This window comes from Pseudopodoces humilis, chromosome 3 (genome assembly GCF_049639895.1).
Source record: "Pseudopodoces humilis isolate 2021_Gansu_Grassland_sample_001 chromosome 3, ASM4963989v1, whole genome shotgun sequence".
Classification (NCBI taxonomy): Eukaryota; Metazoa; Chordata; class Aves; order Passeriformes; family Paridae; genus Pseudopodoces; species Pseudopodoces humilis.
In genome coordinates, this window is record NC_142202.1 from 75,239,923 (window position 1) to 75,261,105 (window position 21,183).

At 35.5% G+C, this 21,183-nt stretch overlaps 1 protein-coding gene across 1 annotated transcript; it reads right to left on the reverse strand.

The window, feature by feature from the left end:
• Positions 1-21,149, reverse strand: UFL1 (UFM1 specific ligase 1). The gene is made up of 19 exons (XM_005518218.3): positions 21,051-21,149; positions 20,229-20,374; positions 19,312-19,340; positions 18,466-18,563; positions 17,499-17,613; positions 17,137-17,267; positions 16,452-16,510; positions 12,979-13,125; positions 11,695-11,870; positions 10,810-10,989; positions 10,371-10,491; positions 8,002-8,124; positions 6,154-6,274; positions 5,764-5,927; positions 4,536-4,666; positions 4,314-4,394; positions 3,461-3,546; positions 2,793-2,973; positions 1-2,099 (listed from the first exon to the last, which is right to left on the reverse strand). Exons 1-19 carry the CDS (start codon positions 21,125-21,127, stop codon positions 1,887-1,889), a joined length of 2,379 nt encoding a protein of 792 aa, XP_005518275.2. The 5' UTR covers positions 21,128-21,149; the 3' UTR covers positions 1-1,886.
• Between the last annotated feature and the right edge of the window lie 34 nt (positions 21,150-21,183).

Here is a 21,183-nt window from a genome sequence, read left to right on the forward strand (position 1 = left end):
TGCTCTTCAAATACTTCATCATTTAATGTTATTAAAATAATTTCTCATTTGCATACAGAATTTCATATAGCATATTATTTACAAGAGAACTCAATGTCATATAAAATTGTTTACATTCATGATAGGAAATTATTAATTATTCTGGCTAAATAACACAAAATCAAACCTAGTCCCTGTATACAAACTATTTTTTAAAGTTCAACAACCTGAATATTTTCCACCTTTTCCTCACTCTCTTTTACTGTCAGCTGTTATAACCTCCCGCCAAGGAAAGAGAAACAACTTTTTTTGCTTGTGCCTTACAATTCCAAACTGTTCTTGCCTTATGGATGATTAAAGATCAGCATTGGCATGAACATTGTTAAACGTGAATTACTGCCTTTTAAATATGTGCAAAACTCAATTGTTTACATTACCTAAATTATCCTAACATTTGTTACTCTGTTACTGGGGTTCCATGCCTGGCCTCTTCAACTTTCAGTAGCTGCAATTTCAGGCTTGGATATGTTTATGATTAATTCATAATATGAACAAATAACAATTCACACATAATATGTGAATTGTTGGAAAACAGAAAAATTTCAATGGAGCAGAATTTGCACAGAATTTGCCCTCTTTGGGCATCAATTTTGGCAAGGATGGGTGAACATTTTTGGTGAAAAGAATGCTTTTCATCTCTTATTAATCAACCTTGATGATATGCAAATACCCTGAAAGTACATGCATGAAATCAATGGGTATTACTGAATAATAGAACTTAGATTATCTATTTCCAGTTTGAAAATTATCTTCTCTTAAAAATAAATTAGAAGCCTATTTTTCAATACAAGAGCTATGGCATTAATAGTGATAGAATTCCATTTTTCACATTTTTGCACTGTCCTGAAGACATGAAGTACTGTTAATTTAAAAACAAGGCTGGCAAAAAACTTGAACAGAAGCAATACTTCTGTCTACGAAGTTTATGTAGAAAGATCATGAACTAATTATTTTCAAGGAACTCAGGATAAATGTTACAGCAAAAGTTCTCTCAAGAGCTGACAGAATGCAAACATGCTTCTATCTGCTATGGGAGCTGGACTAAGCACTCAATAAGGCAGCTGAATGAACAGCTAGCATGTACTATATGGCAAGTGTAACAGGATTTATCTGTTCCCAAAATGCCAATGCAAAAGAGTGTCACCTCTTCTGAATGACAAGCTTTAAATGAACAGCTATTTCAGATATTAGCAGCATACATCAGTAGTATGTGTGTGCTGATGTTCATGAACTTTCACTACATTTTGAAACTTGCATTAGTAGTGGGTCACTTTCTTTAAGTTTGTCAATATCCACTTGTACTCAAAATGCTCTTACTGTTGCTGTCCAGTGAACAGAAACTGTAAACATCCACTAATGATACCAGAACAAAGATAGCCTTCACTGGTGTGTTATTAGGTATCAGAGTATGTTTCAAAATCAGTATATGACATTAAGATAGACAGGCTTATAAACACTTATATGCAATCCTTATCTCACTACAAATCCAAATCAGAGAAGTAAAACTATCAGCCTGTGTGTGTATGGAACAAAATACACTGTTATTTGATGAGTAATTTCTTGAGGTCTCACATGAGGATGCCAATTAAAACCCACTGGTTTCACACCTGAAGTGTCCACAACTGTGTCTGCCACATCTACATTAATGTGTGTAATAAGTACACTGTAGCAGTAACAAAATTCTATTTGCCACCATCACCCAGCAACAGTGTTCCCTGGCTGTGATTTGAAAACAACTAGAGGCCAAATTTAAAGTCTGTCAAGCATTTTCTGTCATCCCTTTTTTTCAGCATAAAAGAAAATAAACTCTGACTCTATCATGGAAGTGGATGCGCCGAGTAACAGTTTTATTCCTCTGTTACAGAAAATTTCCTAGGTCTGAAAATAAGATCTTTGATAGAGGTAGTGATTTCCTGGAGCTCTTTTCGAATGCTTTCTGCTCCTTCCTCCTCTTCCATGTTATCTTTTGTGTCACCATCTCCATGTTCAGTTTTCTTAGTTTGGCCGGTCAATTGTTTCACCACTAGTCCTTGGTACTTGACTATCAGTGAATGCTGATCCTGAAGGCAAAAAATGAGAACAAATCCAGGGGATGTCAATGTTACAGAGAAGGCAGACAGTCCTATAAATTAAGATGTAATTTTTTAAAAGCATTCTCCCATTCTTGGGCAAAAAGATTTAGTGATACAGAAATATATTTCTAATGAAGTATTTGACAACCTAAATTCTGAGAGACATTCAACGAGGCAGAAAACTGAAAGTGCATCCACGCTGCAAAAATAGGAAAATTAACCACTGAAGCATGAAAGCAATGTAGTTAGTAAACATCACCAGTTTTGGCAGTATAAAATACAGAATTTCACTGTATTTGCTTTTGAAGAGGTACATCTTTCTTTAAAACTAGATTAGAAAAATTTAAAAACCAACCATACTTTAGCTCAGAGGAGACATAAAAAAGTTCAGTTTTAAGAATTGTTAACATCCCCCAAGACAGAACTGTCTCTATGGTTAAGTCAAAGGACTAACAATAGATTGATTTTTAATTCTATAAGAAAAGAAAAATTGATGATAGATACCTGAAAAAGTAACTTTGCAATGCAGTACGGATAAGAGAAATTGTATATTCTGCACATAAAGTAATGTTTAGACATGAAACCAAATGGTGCCAGGTTTATGCAGCAAAAATAGTGTAAGGCACACCTTTCTGTCACAGAAAAAAGGTAATTTCCCATTAAAAAGCTATAGAAGAATACCTCTGGGATCTTGCCACTTAGGAAATTAATGATCTGTGGTACTGATCTTCCTGGTGCATGAAGCATGCAGTGAGTTGAAAACTGAAATAACAATACTGATGTCAGGTGCAGAACAAGAGCTGGGTCTTCTGTGACTTTGAGCTGTTCAATCAGAGCTTGTCTATGCTGAAACAGGACTTGCCTAAGGAACAAGAATATATTAAACAAAAATATGATTCGGTAATTCTCTTAAATAGTAGTTGGTCACATATACTAAAACTTATTTAACATCCATTAATTTTAATTTTCTTGTCAAATCATTTATGTGGAATTCCAAAACATTAATTAAAAAACAAAACAAAACAAAAATCCACCCAAAAGCAACCAACCAAACAACAACAACAACAACAACAACAACAATCACTGGCACAGCTCAGATTTTGAGAGACCCCTAGGGAATTTACACACTATATCAGAAAGTAGTGAGCCAACAAAATCAGCTAAATGTGAATTCTCTTCTTTCTCCTTCTCCTATGGATTTAGAACTGCTTGACTTTCTATTTTTAAGTTAAGCAGTTTGGAAAGAAGGACTGCCTCTTACACACTGAGTATGACTGCTCCCATATTAAGCATCCAGCATTTGTGCAGCAATATAGCCACATTTCATTCAATAAATAAAATTGAAGTACCTTTCCTTCTTTTTGTCTCCTTTTTTCACCATAATACCACAAATATCCACTGCAGAATCAAGGCACGAAAGAAAATCTTCTATACTCTATTAAAAAGAATAAAAATATTTAATCTGTGTTTGCAGATTATAAAAAAGTTTAACTACTGTTCACAATTAATCACACAAAAGATGACTGTGAATACACTTGAAATAAACTACACAAAAAAAGAGAAAGTAACATGTATTTAGTAGAAATTACCTTTGTTTGTCCTATAACAGTTCATATACCTAAATACTAACCCAAACTGTGATTCATTAGTCTTGGAAATAAAATGAAAAACGAATACACGTTCTACAATTATTTACAGATACACTTTTTATTGAGAAACACCTCAGTATGGTCATTTGTATAAAAGAATTAATAAATAGCTCTCCTTGTGCCTACACTGCCACAACCTGAAGGTTTGGGGTATTTTTTTAATATCCGCAATTTTACTAGTTAAGAAATACCTTGGAGAACAAGCAAGAACTCTGGGAATAAAATCCAACAAACATCAACCACTTTACACTGGAGCTTTTTGCTTAGTTTTCACTCTTCTCACCTGCCCATGAAAAGCACACTGGATTCCACATGGCAGCAAAGAGCCAAAGGTGACTATCAGAATCATAATGTAAGATCACCTTCTCATCTCTGAAAATTCAGATACAAAAACACACTTTCTCTCACTGCCTTAGACAAATACAGAAGATTATTCTGCCTTCATTCTTCACTGCAGCAGTGGTCATATATTACACTATGTGTAATTAACATTGTATCAGCATTATTAGCATTCTATCAGCAAAACAGAAAATCTGAACTAGATTAACTTTACCTTGCCATTCAGAGAAGTATGCAGTTTAGTTAAAGGACCTTTGGTATCTTCTGGCAGTTTACCTAAAATCTTGATTCTACCCTGTATGGGACAAGAATGGAAATAATCTGTAATATTAATCATCATTTTAGATGCAGGCATATTTCAGGTGAAGCAATTACTTATTGAACAAACATCACTGATCTACTTGAGACTGTTAGAAAGGAACTTTCATTTCTGTACCTCACTTGTGATTGTAGAGTAATTTTCTACTGTCATCATTGACTCAGATGCCAAGAAGTTGAAAACCAGATTTGTAATATCTGTACACAGTGTCTTCAACAGGTGTTTGGCAAGGTTAGTCTGAGTATCATCTGTTAAAAGAAATAAGTGATTAAAGAAACTTATTATAGTTACCTGATCCCTATGATATTATCACATCACCTTCATCACTGTGGACTCTATCAACCATGAGTAGTATGAGTTATCTGGATATGTGAAAAGAAAGTCCCTCATTTGCTGTGACGTTCTTGTGGAACATTGTTCAGTGAAAAATGTGAACTTTCAGGTCTGTAAGAACATTTTAATGCATTACTAGTAATTCAAAGATGTATCTGTATAAGCAGTAAACTACTCCCTGTACAATCCTCCTGAACCACTGCTACTGATCAAGTCAAGAGTATACAGAGGAAAATTCTGCAGGACAAGCAGTTAAATAGAATAACAGCCATGTGACTTTAAGACTGAAATATTGGAATTTGGAAAAATAAAAAGAGGTTACAGAACATATGTTCAAGAACAAAGGCTAATTGGAAGTAATACCATATACTCCAAAATACAGGAATATCAGGTTGTTTTGCTAGTGTTTCCTTCTGCTAAAAGATTTCCACAAGGAAAATTCTAGGAGAAAGCTAAATAAAGCAGAGAATCTTGGAACTTGGAACAGTATTTTCCTAACGCTAACTTTTCTGCCACACCTTACAGAGTAACCCCCTACAAAATGAATCGGACAGACTATCCTCAAGCAGCAGCTACTTTCAGAATTAAACCTATGAGGTTTAAACAGCAGCTTCTTAGAATAAGGTGCCATTCAATTTTTTCATTAGTGGCACAACTGGGAGAATAAAGTGTGCTTATCAATATTTTCCTTTTTTTTTTTTTTTTTACCTAGACAGTGAAAAATTGGAAGGAAGGCAAACACTTGGAAAAGAAAGACAAGAACACAGTTATCTTGACATAAGATAAAACAGAATATAGATATGAAATAAAGAAAATGTATTTCAATTACTATGCAAAGCAATGCATTTCAGCATAAAGGCAGTGCTAGGCATACTAAACACATCTCTAGTTTTCTCTTTTTCAGAATTTCCTTTTTAAACTTTTGCTCCTGTCTGATCTTTAACGTAGATTCTGGAATGAATTTAACATCCTTGAGGGAGCATATTAATTTTTCAAAGTATATATTTTGTACCTGTGAAATGCTTTGCTCCCTTTTCAAATAACCGGATGTTGTTGTACAAGTTTGAGAATTCTTCCTGCAAGTCCTTCATAGCCTGTCTTCTGTTGGCTCCAGAGGAAGACGTTGAAGACGTAAAAACAGAACGCACAACTTCCTGGTAAGTTTTTGTCAAAGGTCTTAGAACAGGAAAGAAGAAAGGGGAAAATATTGAGCAAAGTGTGAAATTGTACTAGGTTTTCCCAAATATATCAGCAATAGAGAAAATGACCTCATTATGTAGTAAATGATAGGGACATGTCTATCAACAAAGCACTCTTTTCTAAGCAAGAAAACAGACTGAAGTGTAGGTTCATGTGAAGTGAATCACAAATTTTCTAACTCCACCTGAATTATTGAAATTACCTTCTTAGATGTTCAGCAATTTCTGTAATAAGCTCTTCAGGGCAATCCTGCATGCGGGTCTTTAAAATATCCTCAATTTCCTCTTGTGACATAAAAGAGAACTCTGGCTTCTTATTCCTACCTGCAGTGGCCATAAAAAACACTCACTGAGAAAACATTCCTTTTAGTATTGCTCTAATTACTCTGTGGCATGAGACACTGGAAAGCTTCAAAGTCCAAATGCCATAGAAGAAATGGATTATCAACAATGGAAAAAAAGGGAGGATTATACATGACAGTTGAATTTTACACATATGAAAAACTGACAAAATTTCTCTTTTGATCACTTAGAAGTTTCTGTAATAGACATCTGAAGTAGTGTATGAGGATATGCGTTTTTGGTGACACTTTTTTTCAGTCTGTTTGGCCGTTTGGTTTAGGAACCATAGTGTCACCAAGACCAAATGGAATTTAAAGTGCCAAAACTGAATAGTGCTCTGACTTGACGGATATCAAAAGGCTGTTGTTTTTATTTTTATAAACTTCATTTAGCAAGGTACACAATCATGTAACAGTGTACTAAACTTGAGGTTACAGCATAAAATCTGAAACATGAGAGATTAAATCAGACAAGGTGTTCCAGTAATAGAAGCAACTTATACACATACAATTTAGTGCATCTCTATTTCGGCTTTGCACAAAACATGAACTTTTCCCAGGTGTAGTAGATTTTTTACATATAAGAATGAGATCAGAATGATGACAGAGAACCAGAAAAGGACATGTTCCAGATGCACCTTAAAACAGGCTTATTGTGCACATAAGTACGGAGATCAATGATGTTCCTTGTTGTGTCACAGTAGTAATGAACATACAGAGTTTACAAACACGTGAAAAGGGAGGCTAAATCAGGTTTTAAAAAGGATCGTATTTACATTTGAATGGTTTCATCTGAGTTTACCTTGAGATCATGGTTCAAGTTATTAATTATAACACAGTAATATATGCAGTAATAAGGGCAAAACAGAAAGCCTACACCAAAACCCTCTGCAAACCACAAAAAGTGAAAGTCACTGAACATTGTTTTACTCAGTAACTGAATAGTCCTGAAAAATAATTCCATTTACATGAGTTATGGTACTCTGTGAGAGCAATATCAAACAAAATTACTACACTGTATTTCACACTTCAAATATCATGTTTAAAAGTATTTTTCAGTCAGTATTGAAAGTCTGGACACTACATATAAAACGGAAGCACACATCTTCTGATTCTCCATCGAACAAAAGAAAGAACACAATTGCTTCATTTACAACTACTATTTGCTCTAAATTTAACAGTGCTGGCTTTTACTTAGAAAGCTGCTCATGCTCCTTCTTGCAATAGTGGAGGTAGAGAAATAGGCACCAATGAGTAGCGATATTGAAACAAAACATTAGTTTTGAGTGTGTATTTTATTCCTATGAAGAAAAAACCTGTTTGACTGCTATGATTTGTTAATTTAGGCCATTCAGTTATCATACACTATGCAGCAGATGTTACAAAAACAAGCGTAAAATTCACCCCAAAATCTACAGTATTTCCTACATAAAATAAAAGATAAATATAAAATGGCTTTGTTTCCTTGACTTCAATTTCTCTTTTAAAGATTAAGTTACACTGTTTGGGGAACAAGTAATGCCCATTTAATTTAAACAGCAACATCAGATCCACTGATACAATTTTACCTACATAGTATTCACATCTTCTTGACATTTTAGCTGACCTTATCTACATAGTGGGGGAAGAACACATATGAAGAAAAAAAGCAAGTAGTAAAACCATGTTGAGTAGATATGAATAGATAGTACCTAAAATAAAATGACAAACCTGTGCCAGTCCCTTGTGACTCTTCATCACTGTCAGCATCCTTTCTTCCTTTTTTCTTGGTTTTCTTAATCTTTATCTCTCTGGCATTCCCACCACCTCCTCCTCTCACGCTTCCACTGCCCTCTGGTGGGGAATTACTTGCTTAGTACACAGGAAAGTTTCAGCACTTAAAAAGTTTACAGTACCATAGCAATTTATAATGCTGGATTGAAAAACACAACCTGATTCTAAACACAACCTAGAACACATATTTCAGAATCTCGGGGCCATAAGTTTCATTCTTAAGAAAAAGAAGCAACTGAGGCAAAGCTTTATTTAAGCTAATGTCATTAATAAACACAAACACTAATATTAAATGCACATATTAAAAAAAAAAAAAAAAAAAAGAGCAGGGTCTTTCTTCAGCTAAAAGCAGATGAGATACCAGAGTCCATAATGTAATGGGGGATTTCCTGTCGGCTGCAAATAGCATCTTAGTAAGCATTTAGCATTTTCATTAGAAGATGCTAAATAACTGAGTTTGTCAAAAATATTCCAGATAATGTAACTTTGTTAATTTTCAGAGAAAGAATCCTACACTATAAGCATTTATCCAAAATGTTCTTGGAAGCACACATTCAGCTAACTAGAGCACTCAATCTTTTTCAACTTTTCCTAGATGACTATAGAGCAATGGGATGTTCCAGTTCTGACACACATAACAAATTACTTTCTTCATAAGTCCTGCAATCAACGTATGCAATGCAGACAGAATCTCAATTTGCTATACAGTCCCTCTTCACAAGGCAAGCTGTTCTTCTCCTTGCTCCCCTTTTCACAGCCTCTTCTGCTATTTTTTCACTTGGAAGAAATATAAACTACATGGTGCCATATACACTATGCCTTGAGAAAGCAGGTGTTTTTTCCATTTAAATATGGTCCAAGATTTCGAGTAACTACATTATGTAACTACTATTGTTTAAGAAGGAGAAACGCAAAGACAAGATGCTATTACTTAAAAAGCTAACTGCGTCTGTTATGTACCATAGATAGATTTTTAAGCATAATTTTGCAGGAACAGCCAAAAAAGTAAAGCTTGTGCTTCCCACAAGCTTATTTGAAATGCGACTGAATTACAGTAATTACATTACATAAAACTGTTATGTCGGTGTGTTCTTAGGTAATGCACATAACAGTCCATAATAAAACATTTCAGCGTAGCGCTTGCTGATGGTGCAGTATGTTACCTGGGGGTATGAATTTGTCTAGACACCTAGTACAGGCTCAGTTGAGTCTCACTCCTCCAAGGGCTGGAAACCGAAGCCATTCTATTATGACAGTTCAATTAAATTCCAAGCTTCTCTACCTTAGCTATGGCCTAGAAAAATCTGCCATCTCTTGTGGTAAAAGTTAGTTTAATTTCCATGTCAACTCAAGCCTACTCATGCTTTTTTTTTTTTGAGAGTAGAGTGTTCTATTTTGGAAATGAGTATATTCAACCAAGCCATATCAGTGAGCATCAGTGCTCTAATTCTCTTACTTTCAGTAGCACAGTAACAATCTGCAAGTCAGTTCAACATAGATTTCTCAGCTGTCTTGCAGCAGCACAAGAGCCACACAAAGTTTTTGAGATTCACAGTCTTCAGACTGAATACTGTTTTAAAAATCAGAAAGATTTCAAAGGGTTAAACCCACACATTTTTATTCTTCCTTCATCTGAAATCTATTCCAAACAGTCACCACACAAATGAATTAAGGTTTGGGATTAAAACAGAATATACCTCAAAGTAAACTGTCTTAATGTCCAAGTAACTGTTACATGTGCAGACAACAGAAAATTCTATGGCATGGTTTTCTCAGAAAAGATGACAAGTATTCTTCAAAAAAAAACCCCAAAACCTCATTCTTGATTTAGACAAAATTATTTTGTAATTAACATCTCAAGACTAATAATAAGAAACATATTCGTTTTCCTGGATCCCTGAAAAATGGAGACTAAAACTGAATCTATACTGTGTAATAAAACATGGCACAGAGTCCCTAACCTAATACTGGTTTTATTCAGTCTGATGTGATCATACTGTATAAAATAACAAATAACAGTATTCCTTGCTTCTAAAAACAGTTACCTTGTGTTGAAATAACTCAAGAGACCTTTATAGTACTTCCTCTACATTTCTAAGTCTGAAATTAGTTCTCATGGGCATAGCTGAGATGTATCAACATCCACAGTATAATGGTAAGTGGTTAGATTATTTCTTAATATCTTAAACAATGGACTGGAAATATTTAATGGACTACAAAGTATACTAACTTTTTATTTGAGTATTTCAGAGATAAAACAAGTTTGTTTTGTTTTTTTTTGCTTTAGCTGAATATTTATGTTTTACCTGTTGCTTTCTTTCTTCTTTCATCCTTTTTGTCTTTTTTATTAGCGTATGAGTTCTCTAAACAAGAAGCCTGTTTTAAATCTTCTTCAGTGATTAAATTAACAGGGTTGTTTTTAATTTCCTAAAATGAAGAACATGCACATCATAGCAAAAAGATATACACAGCAATGGAAGAAACATTTACGCCATTTGGCCATTTTCAAGTACACTAATCAAACATGTTTTCCAAGTGCAACACATGAGACTGGGCTTCCTGAGTGCACCAGAACATAAATTACACCCATTAAATATAGAAACCTGTTGTTCATTTGTTTTGCTTCTTTTCTAGTTGTATTTCAGATGAGATGTGCGGACATTTTAAGTGACTAGAAAGTCTCATGAGTTTTACTCCAAAACTCAACGTGCACTGCACCTTGAGCAATAAAAAAACCTACTGTACCTTTTCCGCTTTCTGTTGCATCAGATCAGAAAACAGGTCAGCACAGCTGCTTAAAAATTTCTCACTGACTGCAATGGTGTCACTGAAGACTAAACCTGAAGAGCTTTTGTTTAAAGATCTCATCACTTGCTGGAGCAAAATCCCAACATCTTCTACTGACAATGAGCTGGGCAGAAGAGTCTAGAGTAAAGAAAATTAAAATACAATAGCCTTCTAAGTGGGTAAACAGAATAGACATAGACCATTTGACATCTGCTAACTAGTTAGAAAGCACGGCACTTTTCAAATTAAGCTAGTAATTTAAGAGTACACTCTATTTAAATTTAGAACAAATCAACATTGATCTAGGAATATGTGTTACCTCTGGGCAAATGCATGGCAACTTCTTCAAAATGAAGCTCAACAGCTACAGAGCAACACCAAACACAGAACAACAGCAGGACTTAAGAGCAACAGTTAGTGCTGTAAGGCCTAAAATTAGGACTTAGCCAGGGATGTGGCTAACATACCTCTGTTCACCAGAAGTGTTGTAAGTATTTAGTTTCGACATTTTCTCAAAAAACAAAAAGAAAAAAAACCAAAAACACACCAACAGAAATATATTGCTGTCTAGCAGAGTACTTTCACAGTAGCTTTGAAATGAAAGTTAGTCTTGGATATCTACAAACTGAATGCCAGTATGTCCTTCCCTTGTTTTTATTCAGATCAACTCAAAGGCAATTAAAGCCCTTTTACTTGTCATTTTAATTAAACTGAATTTTCTTCTCTGACAATGTAAGATTTCATTATACATATATAATATATATTGTTTCAATAAGTATCATTTGACACAGAAATAAGAAAAAATAAATAAATCCAACAACAACAACTGAAAGGACTACTTACTGCTACATCTATCCAGCTTCCAGAGCTGATGGCTTCCTCCACAGAGGCTTCAACTTGATCCACCATTTCTTGACCAACACAAGCTGCTCTCAGAAATAAGAGTTGTGCAGACTTGTATCTTTTTTTAATGTAGCCTACTGGGTCAGGGATGCCAAGTCTATACAACGCATCAAATTCTACAAAATAGATAGATTTCTGTTAAAATTTTGTTCCTTCATGTACATGTAAGAGCTTATGGGATGACTGTATTTTGAAAGAAGGAAATGAAGAGTTACACATATTTTTTATACTAGTAAGTGCTAATGCTGACCTAAAACTTAGGTCAGTACAAGTTATGTCTAAGTGTTGTTAATAGAAGTATGCATATAGATCGAAGTCACATGCATGATTCAGAGTCTAGAAAATTGTTTTTTTCAGATTCTTATACTGTTAAGTTTATATTTGCAGTCATATCTTTCCAAAGTATTCTAATATAGCATGAACGAAATTTACAATACATACTGCGTCCAAGTGTTTTGTTTTCAGCTATTTTGCAGTTTATACTTAAGATGTGGAGAGAACAGACTGACAGACACTCCATCAGTCAACCAGTATTACAGAAACACTTAATACTATCATTTTAAGTTATGGTGTAAGTATGGTCATGGTAAGTTAAGGTATTTTCAATCTGCAAGAATAACTGCTACTTAGGGCCTGACCCTTTGTGACCATAAGGGGACATTCCTCTCCTTGTTCAGATCCCTATTTTCCCACAGCTCATGGTGTCTCAAAACACCATCATCCAGCATCACTCAGCTTGAAGTTAAACAGACTTGTCTGGATTCAAATCAGCACACTGGAGTGCTACTCACTCCAGTTCTACAAATATTATTTTGAAAAAAAATTCTTCCTGAGCACTGCATATTTGGACTATTAGCAGCCAAAGTCTGGTTGTAATCTGGACACCTGGCCTGAAACTCCAGACATGATAATCTGAAAAGTCTACAATAAACAGGCTAATCAATGTCTTCAGAGCAGTAATAAGAAGAGTATTTGTAATTGTTATTGAGAAATAGTTACTGGTTAGCAGTATGGCCCCCTCCACTGAGATACAGTTAATTGTGATAAAGTAACACACATCATAAAGAGCAAGATGGTCTTTCAGCAAAGGAGTATCAGCCACTGCATTGATTTCCACTTCTCCTTGTGAGGCTTCACTCTAAGCACCAGCTATATTAAGGTAAGACCAATTATCTACACTAGTTTTAGAAAGCTATTTTATCTGAAAGAACAAAGATTAATTACCTAAGTAACCATTCTGCTTGAAAAAGGAATCCACCCATTTGTTCTGTGTTCTGGAATAGATGTCTGGAACAAACACAGCCTTATCCTGTCTCCCACCAACCACGGTGCCTTTCAGACGACCAGCATTAACAAGTTCTTCCAGCAAAGCTACAAGAGGAAAATAAATGAAGAGATGTTTCCCAAGTTAGTATATCCATTAATCCAAATATAAATACTTTCCTTGGTTTGTTTCTTCTTTATTTCTTTCCAATTAGTTTGTGCTAGTTCTGGTGAAACATTGCCGACCTCTGTCAATTATTTTTAACATTTATGAGAATTTCTTCACAAAAGCCCTGGAAATCAGAGAATGTTTCTGAAGAGTAAGCCACAATGGCAGGATCAAAATGGTTTTTATTGAACATTTGGAAACCTGGGCAGTTTTAGCTTTTAATTTAAAACATGCAGACATAGAAGAATCTTTCTCTGCCAGAAAAATAAAACTTACTAGCATTTTATTAATAATTTCTCTTTGAATTCATGGCCTGCATGTTAACCAAAATGGAAAAAAAAGAGATCTGAACACAGATCTTTTCTTTCTGAACACAGAAAATGACATGGAAAGTCATTATCTAAACTGCATAACACAGTTGCCAACAATAACCACTTGAGAATACACAAATACTGTTGACAAAGAACATATTGGTAACTGGTAGTACCAAAATATTAAGCACTTTCTCAATGCTAAATAAGATTTTTTAAATCCACTTAAGTTGCATGGGAATATCTGATTTGCCTCCTATGCTCTGCTTCTGCCTTTTTGTAACACAAGAGATATATTTTAAAATATCAGTGACTTCAACTGCTAACTCTGCTAATTTCCGGAGCTTTGCCAGACTTTTTTTATACTCAGTTTATGTTCATTTCTATTTCATTAAAAGACAAGTTTTGCTCTGGAACAAAACATTAAATGGTATCATATGGCAAGGCTTCTTCCTCATTAAATAAAAGCAGCAGTCAGCACTACCACATGCTTAGTACAGCACACAGAGGTTTAGCTCACTTATGCAGGGAAGCTCACCTGAAAGCCCAGTTCCAGAAGAAACAGTGCATAGTGAATCATGATAGTTTTTGTCAGATATGCCCATAGTGTAGGAGAGCTTCTATAAGCTAGCAGCTATTGAACACAACTGCCACTAGGAAAGCTGAACAATACTTACACTGAAAAAATGCAGTGGATGAGAAACTGATTTAAACAAGATATAGCTTTATGTAATTTAAGACAAGAGCCAGAAATCATGTTCTGCCATGGTTCAGTTACATTGAATAAAATGGAACTTGTAAGAAAAATTCTGTAAATAAAATAAGTTTTTTATACTTCCTAAGATTTTAGTTGCCCTAGAAAATAGAGTCAATGTGCCTATTCCACTTAAGCAATCGTCAAAAAATACAGATTGGCTCTCTGTTTGCAATTTCAACTTCTTTTTATTCAAAGTCTTTAGAAAAAAGAATTAGACTTTCTTGGAGCTCCACAAAACGGGTTGAAAAATCTATTCATGAACGACAGTCTTTAGGGAAAGAAGATGTCAGAAGAAAAGAAGTGAAATGAAGATATCAATTAAATTCTGTATTTTATCAAGTGCCAGTTCTAAAACTCCAGGGCAGAGGAGGTGCTCTCAGAGATTTCACAGATCATTGCTCCAATTATTTCTAGACAATATTTTGTTTTAAAACAACAGGATCCCTGTAGAACTACCGTAAATTCTCATTTATTTTTAAGAGTGACCAAGTAGTTTGTACTGTCCTTTTAGGTCTCTGTCAGTCTGAGAGATGTCTCAGTGTCAGTCCTATGTCAGTCCTACACCAGTAAAATAATAATCAGAAATGAATAACATCTGTGATTTCACTGTGCTTTGTAATTAGTGTTTTAATCTGAAGGGTTTCTCATTTCTAAAACTACTTTTTATCCTAACTTTATGAGAGCTTAAGATGAATAGCAGCATATCCATGTGAAAGAATCAAAGAATAGTATTTATCCTGTCTAAACCCAAGTATTGATTAAACAGTTAGCTGCTTGTAAATGATACAAATATTACATTAAACTTACATTTTTATTCTGGAAAAAAATTTGTAATCAGGAAATTTTTATTCAGAAAAGTGACAAAGACCACTTTTAAACACATTGCTAACAGCAACAGACATAAAAAGCTAAAAAGTAACATTATTAAGGTATTTTTCTAATTTCCAGTATTTGTGAAATTGAAATGGTATCTTAGCAAATGAACACAATAAAATCTGGCAGTGAATAAAAAGATAAAAAGGTCTTTGAAAAATAGAAACTGCAGAGGTAATGAAAGACAGTAAGAAAAACTAAAGAAAAAGATGAACAAACTCACTAAAAAATCCCTTGAAAGTACTAGAAGTATGTATTGTGATGATCACTAGTGTCAGGAAAACACCAGAACTCCAATTCACATTAACACTGTACATCATCAAAGCATGACGATGTACTTGAAAGACTTATCTGAAACAGACTCTAACCAAATACTGAAATTTGCTGGGTATCGAGACATTATTATAATACAATTTCACAGATTTTCCCTTTAATCTATGAAAACCTGGATGGTACATGAAAGAAAAAAAAGGTGGAAATTTTAAATTGATTATGTGAAAGTAGTGTTTATATGAATTTACTTAAGTGCTGGGATTTTAATTTTTAATGAATACGCTTGTGGCAGAGAATAGCAGGATAAGCAGAGAGATACTACAGTGGAACTAAAGTGAGCAATGCCCTGAAGGCAAGAAGACCCAATCAAGAGAAGCATTAAGGTTCATGAGAAGAGATAGAAACCATTAAAGGATTTTAAAAGACCAGCAGCACTTGGTCAGCCAGCATAGAAGACTAATGATGCTTGAAGCAGCAATTTTGAGACACAGGAGAGGGCACACAAAGTGACAAGTAGAGCCTAAAGATTTCAGCAGCTGAATAGGGAATCTTTTCTATTTAAAAAAGGAATTGCAGAAAATAAAAGCAGTTTAAGGATATGTTTTATCTCTCAGCACATAAGTCATTTAACTAAGAGTATAACAAAAGCTTAGCCTCCATTATCACAGAAAAAGTCAATAAATAAAATCCTGAGCAATTAATGCCATTTGGCTACATAAAATCTGTCCCCTTTTGTGTGCTTCACTGATAAAACTGCTAGTAGCTAAGGGCAAATAATGAAAGAGATGAATAAATAAGTACTGTACTTCTTGCATCATTGTGCCCCCAGAGGCATTTCGTCAACAAATGTTTTCCTTGCTTCAGATACAGGGAACATCCCTTCAGTTATGGATAGCACAAAGGGTTTAATACTTTCTACACTAAAGAGTAACAGATTGTTCTGTATTTCAGAATTAAGGCTATATGCTAAAAAGCTTCTTTGAAAGCACACTTTTAATAATGAAGAATGGACTTCCTAACAAACACACGAAATATTCTGAATGAAACTCACAGTAAAGCAAATGTTCTTGAAATCCATACCGAGTGATCAAGCTACTTACAGGTGTAGGCCTTGGAAAAAAAGAAAAACAAAACAATATAAATTAATGATACGAAACTGACGTGAAGAATCCAGAAATAAAAGAGGTTACTATAGATGAACAGAACCACATAGTATCCTAGCCTCAGGGTACGACACTGATGTTTAAAATAGCTTACAAGATCTTAATTCTGAATTACTGTGAAGTGATAACACAAAAGCTATGATAATTATTGTAAGCAAACTTCTGCTTTGTTAAGTTTTCCTCTTCCTACAAAGTGACACAAAAATTTATTGATTTAGTAAGAAAAAGTTATTTATAATCACATATAGTTACATCAATATGTAACTGACTAAGAAGCAGTGGAGCTGAGGACAGATTCTACAAAGTAACAAAAGAACTATATAGATTACCATTTCCTTCAGCCAAAACACTACAGTATGTTGTATATTGTTATACTTCCCTTGTTTTTCAAAAGAGAGTTTCTAACAAGTAAGTCTAAGATAACTGAGAACTGGTCCCAGGAACTGAACTACACTGAGGGGAATCTATCCATAGGTCTTTTTTTTCTCTTCCTTTTCAATCACAAGTGAATCTGGCCCATAAAGACCTACGGCAAAAATATTTTAATATGTGGTTGCAGGCATTGCAATTTACCGAGTAATTGCAGTGAAGAGCCCACGAATGCGTGCTCGATGGCGGGACACAAAGGCTTCTGTAAAAATCACCCCACGGTTTTCCTGGTCTAGTTGTCCATGAATAATTCTGCCCAAACGCCTGGATAATGCCTGTAAATAGAAGAATTGAGCTTTTCTAAGCATGCCTTCTTCCATCAGATATATAGGTAGTAACGACAGAAAACATTGCAGAAAACAGAAGCATGATTTACAGATGCACCATGAAAATTAACATTTAATCTTAACATTAAGTTTGTACAAAATAGTGACTTAAAGCCAAAGATAAATGAAGAAGGTGGTCACAACTAATTCTGCATTTGCCAGGTTGGTGGCTTTCATCACCTGTATCAGAAAGTCTCCTGGAAGGTCGTACGTCTTGCAGAGTTCTGATATTGTCACCTGGCCAGTTTCCTGTAGTTTATCATTTATTTCTTCTGCTAATTGATCCAGATAACTCCTTTTGTAAGAATGAGAAAAAGAAAAGACAACACATTAAGTGTGACATTCAAAGTCAGCCTCAAGATCACATAATGAATAACTGACCTCTTTTAATATATCTCCTGTTACATCTTTGCAAAAATAAGATGAAAATTATTTTAAATGAATAAAGTGTATGTGAAAATGTGTGTTTTTTTTAAAAAGCCTGATAAGCAGGTAGTGAGCATTAAGATGGGCCATTTATCTACTTGTATGGAAATTTCAAGCAAGAGAAAGAGGAAAACATGTCAATGAAAATTGGAAAACAGTGTTAGTAAACAAGACAGGTCTTAACTATTTCAGGAGAGCCAGGGACTTCATATTCTTTGACAACAAGAACAGATCCTGAAGCTCAGTCAATAGAAAGGACAACCTCTTTGTTGGGTTGAGTAAGAATAATATTAAGAGTACTACATCAGTGGTTGTTAAGTGTGCTGGAAACCATGAAATAACTAGCTCAAGCATCTTAGGCTTGTGAGGTAGAACAAGAGGTAGAAGGTTTGTCAACAGCTGAGGCAGACAGCAAAGCCAGAGAGCAAATGAGATTTGGCTGCTGTACACAAAGCCACTGGGTAAGAAATGAAGCCTCTTAAAGGCAGGACACTGAACATAGATGATCAGTAGGAGCTTTACATTGCGGATTCACCAGATGCTTTGCTGGGATAGGCCTCACCTGCCTAAAGTAGCACTGATCACCACCAACCAGCTCTAAGACCAACCAAGAAAAATGTATTTCACTTCAGAAGCAACAACAGTTGGACATTATTTTTAGTCTGCATTTTAAGAAATAAATACGGTATGAATTATACATACTGCTCCTGACAGTACTCACTCGTTTATAAGCTGTCCCAGTACAAGCTGAATACCTTTTTCAGATTTAACAATGTCATTAGCTCTGTTTTCGATGTGCAGAAGGTCCACATTTATTACCTAAAAAAACACCTCTTATCAGAACTTTAAATTGAAAATCATTCTCAAACACTGGAATATTAGTTCAACATTCCTACATCTTGAGGAAAGCTGCTTTTATTTTTTTTATACTATTGCACACAAAAACACACTAAATCTGTGTTTTGGAACAAAGCAGCATTGCTTTAGGGAAAAAAGAACAACCTCTCTTTGCAACTGTTACAAGGTTAAAAGAAACATATATAATAAAAAAATACCAGAAAGCAGCAAGAGAAAATAGAAAACTGGCTTTCAGAAACGTTTTCTGTTTCCAAGTAATTTTGCTCAAGCCTGAAGGGAAAATTAGCCACAGAGGAAGAGTACTGTAGGACAAAGATTAGTGGAGACAAGAGAATAAGGAAGGAAGAGGGAAGATTCAAAGAGGCATGCAAAGTTAATTATGCATGCTCCTACAGCTTTAAATTTATATGGGCATCATATTTCTTTTCTGCCTTCCTTAGTTTACAAAGAAAGAGTTCATAAACAAAAACTGTATATATCAGTAGTGATTTCAGAAGTCCTAGATTATCACTTAACAGAGACATTTCAACAAAGCAATAAATGGACAGATTAAGTAATCTGCAGTACGTTGACATGAGCTACCAGCTATTCATAAAATTTGTACTGTTTTAAAAAAATAACTTAGCTGGAGTATAACTAATGAACTCCATATCCACACTATGCATGGTGAAGAAAACAAAGAAGTATAAAGTTTTCATTACAAAGTTACCTGTTGTAAGTCGACAATGTTAACTCGACCTTTGAGAAAAGTTAAAACACACTTTTAGTACATGAAACACATTTCAACAGATTTAGAATATAGTAGAGCTCACTATGCACACAGTATTTAATTACTTTTTCTGTAGACCAAGTAAACTAGTCCATGATTACCCAGAGATTGTTAAAACTCTCTACCTTTGCATGAAGCTACTAACAAAAAGCCCAGAAATTTTAATTCAGTCCAAGCTGTCCCGCTGGTATGATACACAATGGCAAAACACAAACAGAGGCAAACCTGTGGTCACAGTGAGAAAATGGCTAATCTGTATGGACATAATAAGAAGTTAATTTCTCTAAACATATGATGCTGTGAAATTCACCCCTAAGTATAACTTAAAGTACACTGCCTGTTCATTAAAAGCCATTGACAAAAAGCTGTCTGAACAGTACTTGCTTCCTAAGTCACATCTTCCAATACAGGTGGCTCTTCACATTGGTAAAATAAAAGACCTGTCAATGACAATTTACAATTATTATTATTACTATTATTTTTACTATTATTATTATTATTGTTACTATTATTACTAATGGTGACAGAAGAATGACTGAAATTCCAAGACAAGGCCAAACATCTTGGCCATGTACCAAACTATATTAAAATGCCAAATTTCCTTCAAAAGGATTTTTATACAACTTTTGTGGCAGAAATTCTACATGAGTGAAAATAAAGCAATTAACATATCTTATGTAAAAATCCAAAAGCTTGACCCAGATCTGAAATGAAAATAAAAGCAGGTGAATTAATGTGTAGATGAAGCAAACTGACTTTTTCTGAAAGATTAAGGATACTGACAACTTTCAAATTCTTTCTGTAGCCTTCAAAATTAACTTCTAATTCCAAAGGAAGAAGGAAAATGCCACACTTACCACCACAAACATGAAGCTCATCGTGGATCTCCTTACTAATCTGTGCTGGCGTGACATACTCCTTGCCATCAAGTGTGTGCACTACTTCCAACTGTTTTTCTGCGATCAGTTTTGTGACAATTTCTATACAGTTCCGTTCTGACAATCTATCAAAAGCAGGAGTCAGTAGTTATTCTAAGGAAGTACTTCCTAAAACTCCCTTTAAATTGATATTTCAAACATACTAAGCACAAGAAGTACAATGAAGACCGCTCGCAGTTCTTTGAGAATATACTTTTTCGGACAAAGAAATTAATGTCTGCATCCAGCTTATCACCCACCAAATCATCCATATGGCTTCACTTAGGCGGGTCACCTCTCCAAAACTTTTACTCTCCTCATGAAGAGCTATCAGCCCTGTCAGCTGTGAGAACGCACCTGCTGGCGAATATAGGAACGCCTGTAACTAAAGAATTCGTGTCTGTGACACTTCTGTGCGCTTTTATTTTACTTTTACGCTTTTGCGATTCATTTTTCTTTAACAAAAACAAGTTCTGGGCAACGATCTCAACTGGTCAAGCAGACAGAAGGGAGAAACCGAGCACTGGAGCCGCGATGATTTTGAGCAACTCGAACTTAGTTGTGACTACACACTCAGTCGCTTCCGTGGGCCTGCCCGTGCTCTGGGGTCCCAGAAGGGCCCGCGGGGCTCCCTCAGGGAGAGACTCGGGGAAGGCAGAGGGGCCGCGCCTGGCTGGGCCCCGCGGGGCAAGGGGGGCGGCCGGCGCGGGGAGGGGGCTCGGCAGGCGGGCTCGGCGGCGGTGCCGGCGCCGCCCTGCTCACCTGTGGGCCACCTCAGCGAACTGCGCCCGCTGGAAGTCGGCCGCCAGCTGCCGGATCTCCTCCCAGGCCGCCGCCATCGCGCCGCGACACGTCAGCCCCGGCCGGGCGGCGGCGGGCAGCGAGAGGGGCCGGC

Excerpts from the sequence above, each read along its gene's own strand:
- UFL1 (XM_005518218.3), bottom strand. The coding sequence starts at position 21,127 with ATGGCGGCGGCCTGGGAGGAGATCCGGCAGCTGGCGGCCGACTTCCAG. Across the intron at positions 17,268-17,498 it reads CAGGAGACTTTCTGATACAG|GCATTATCCAGGCGTTTGGG; the intron begins GTGATGAAAGCC and ends TTCTATTTACAG. Across the intron at positions 5,928-6,153 it reads ATTGCTGAACATCTAAGAAG|ACCTTTGACAAAAACTTACC; the intron begins GTAATTTCAATA and ends TCCTGTTCTAAG.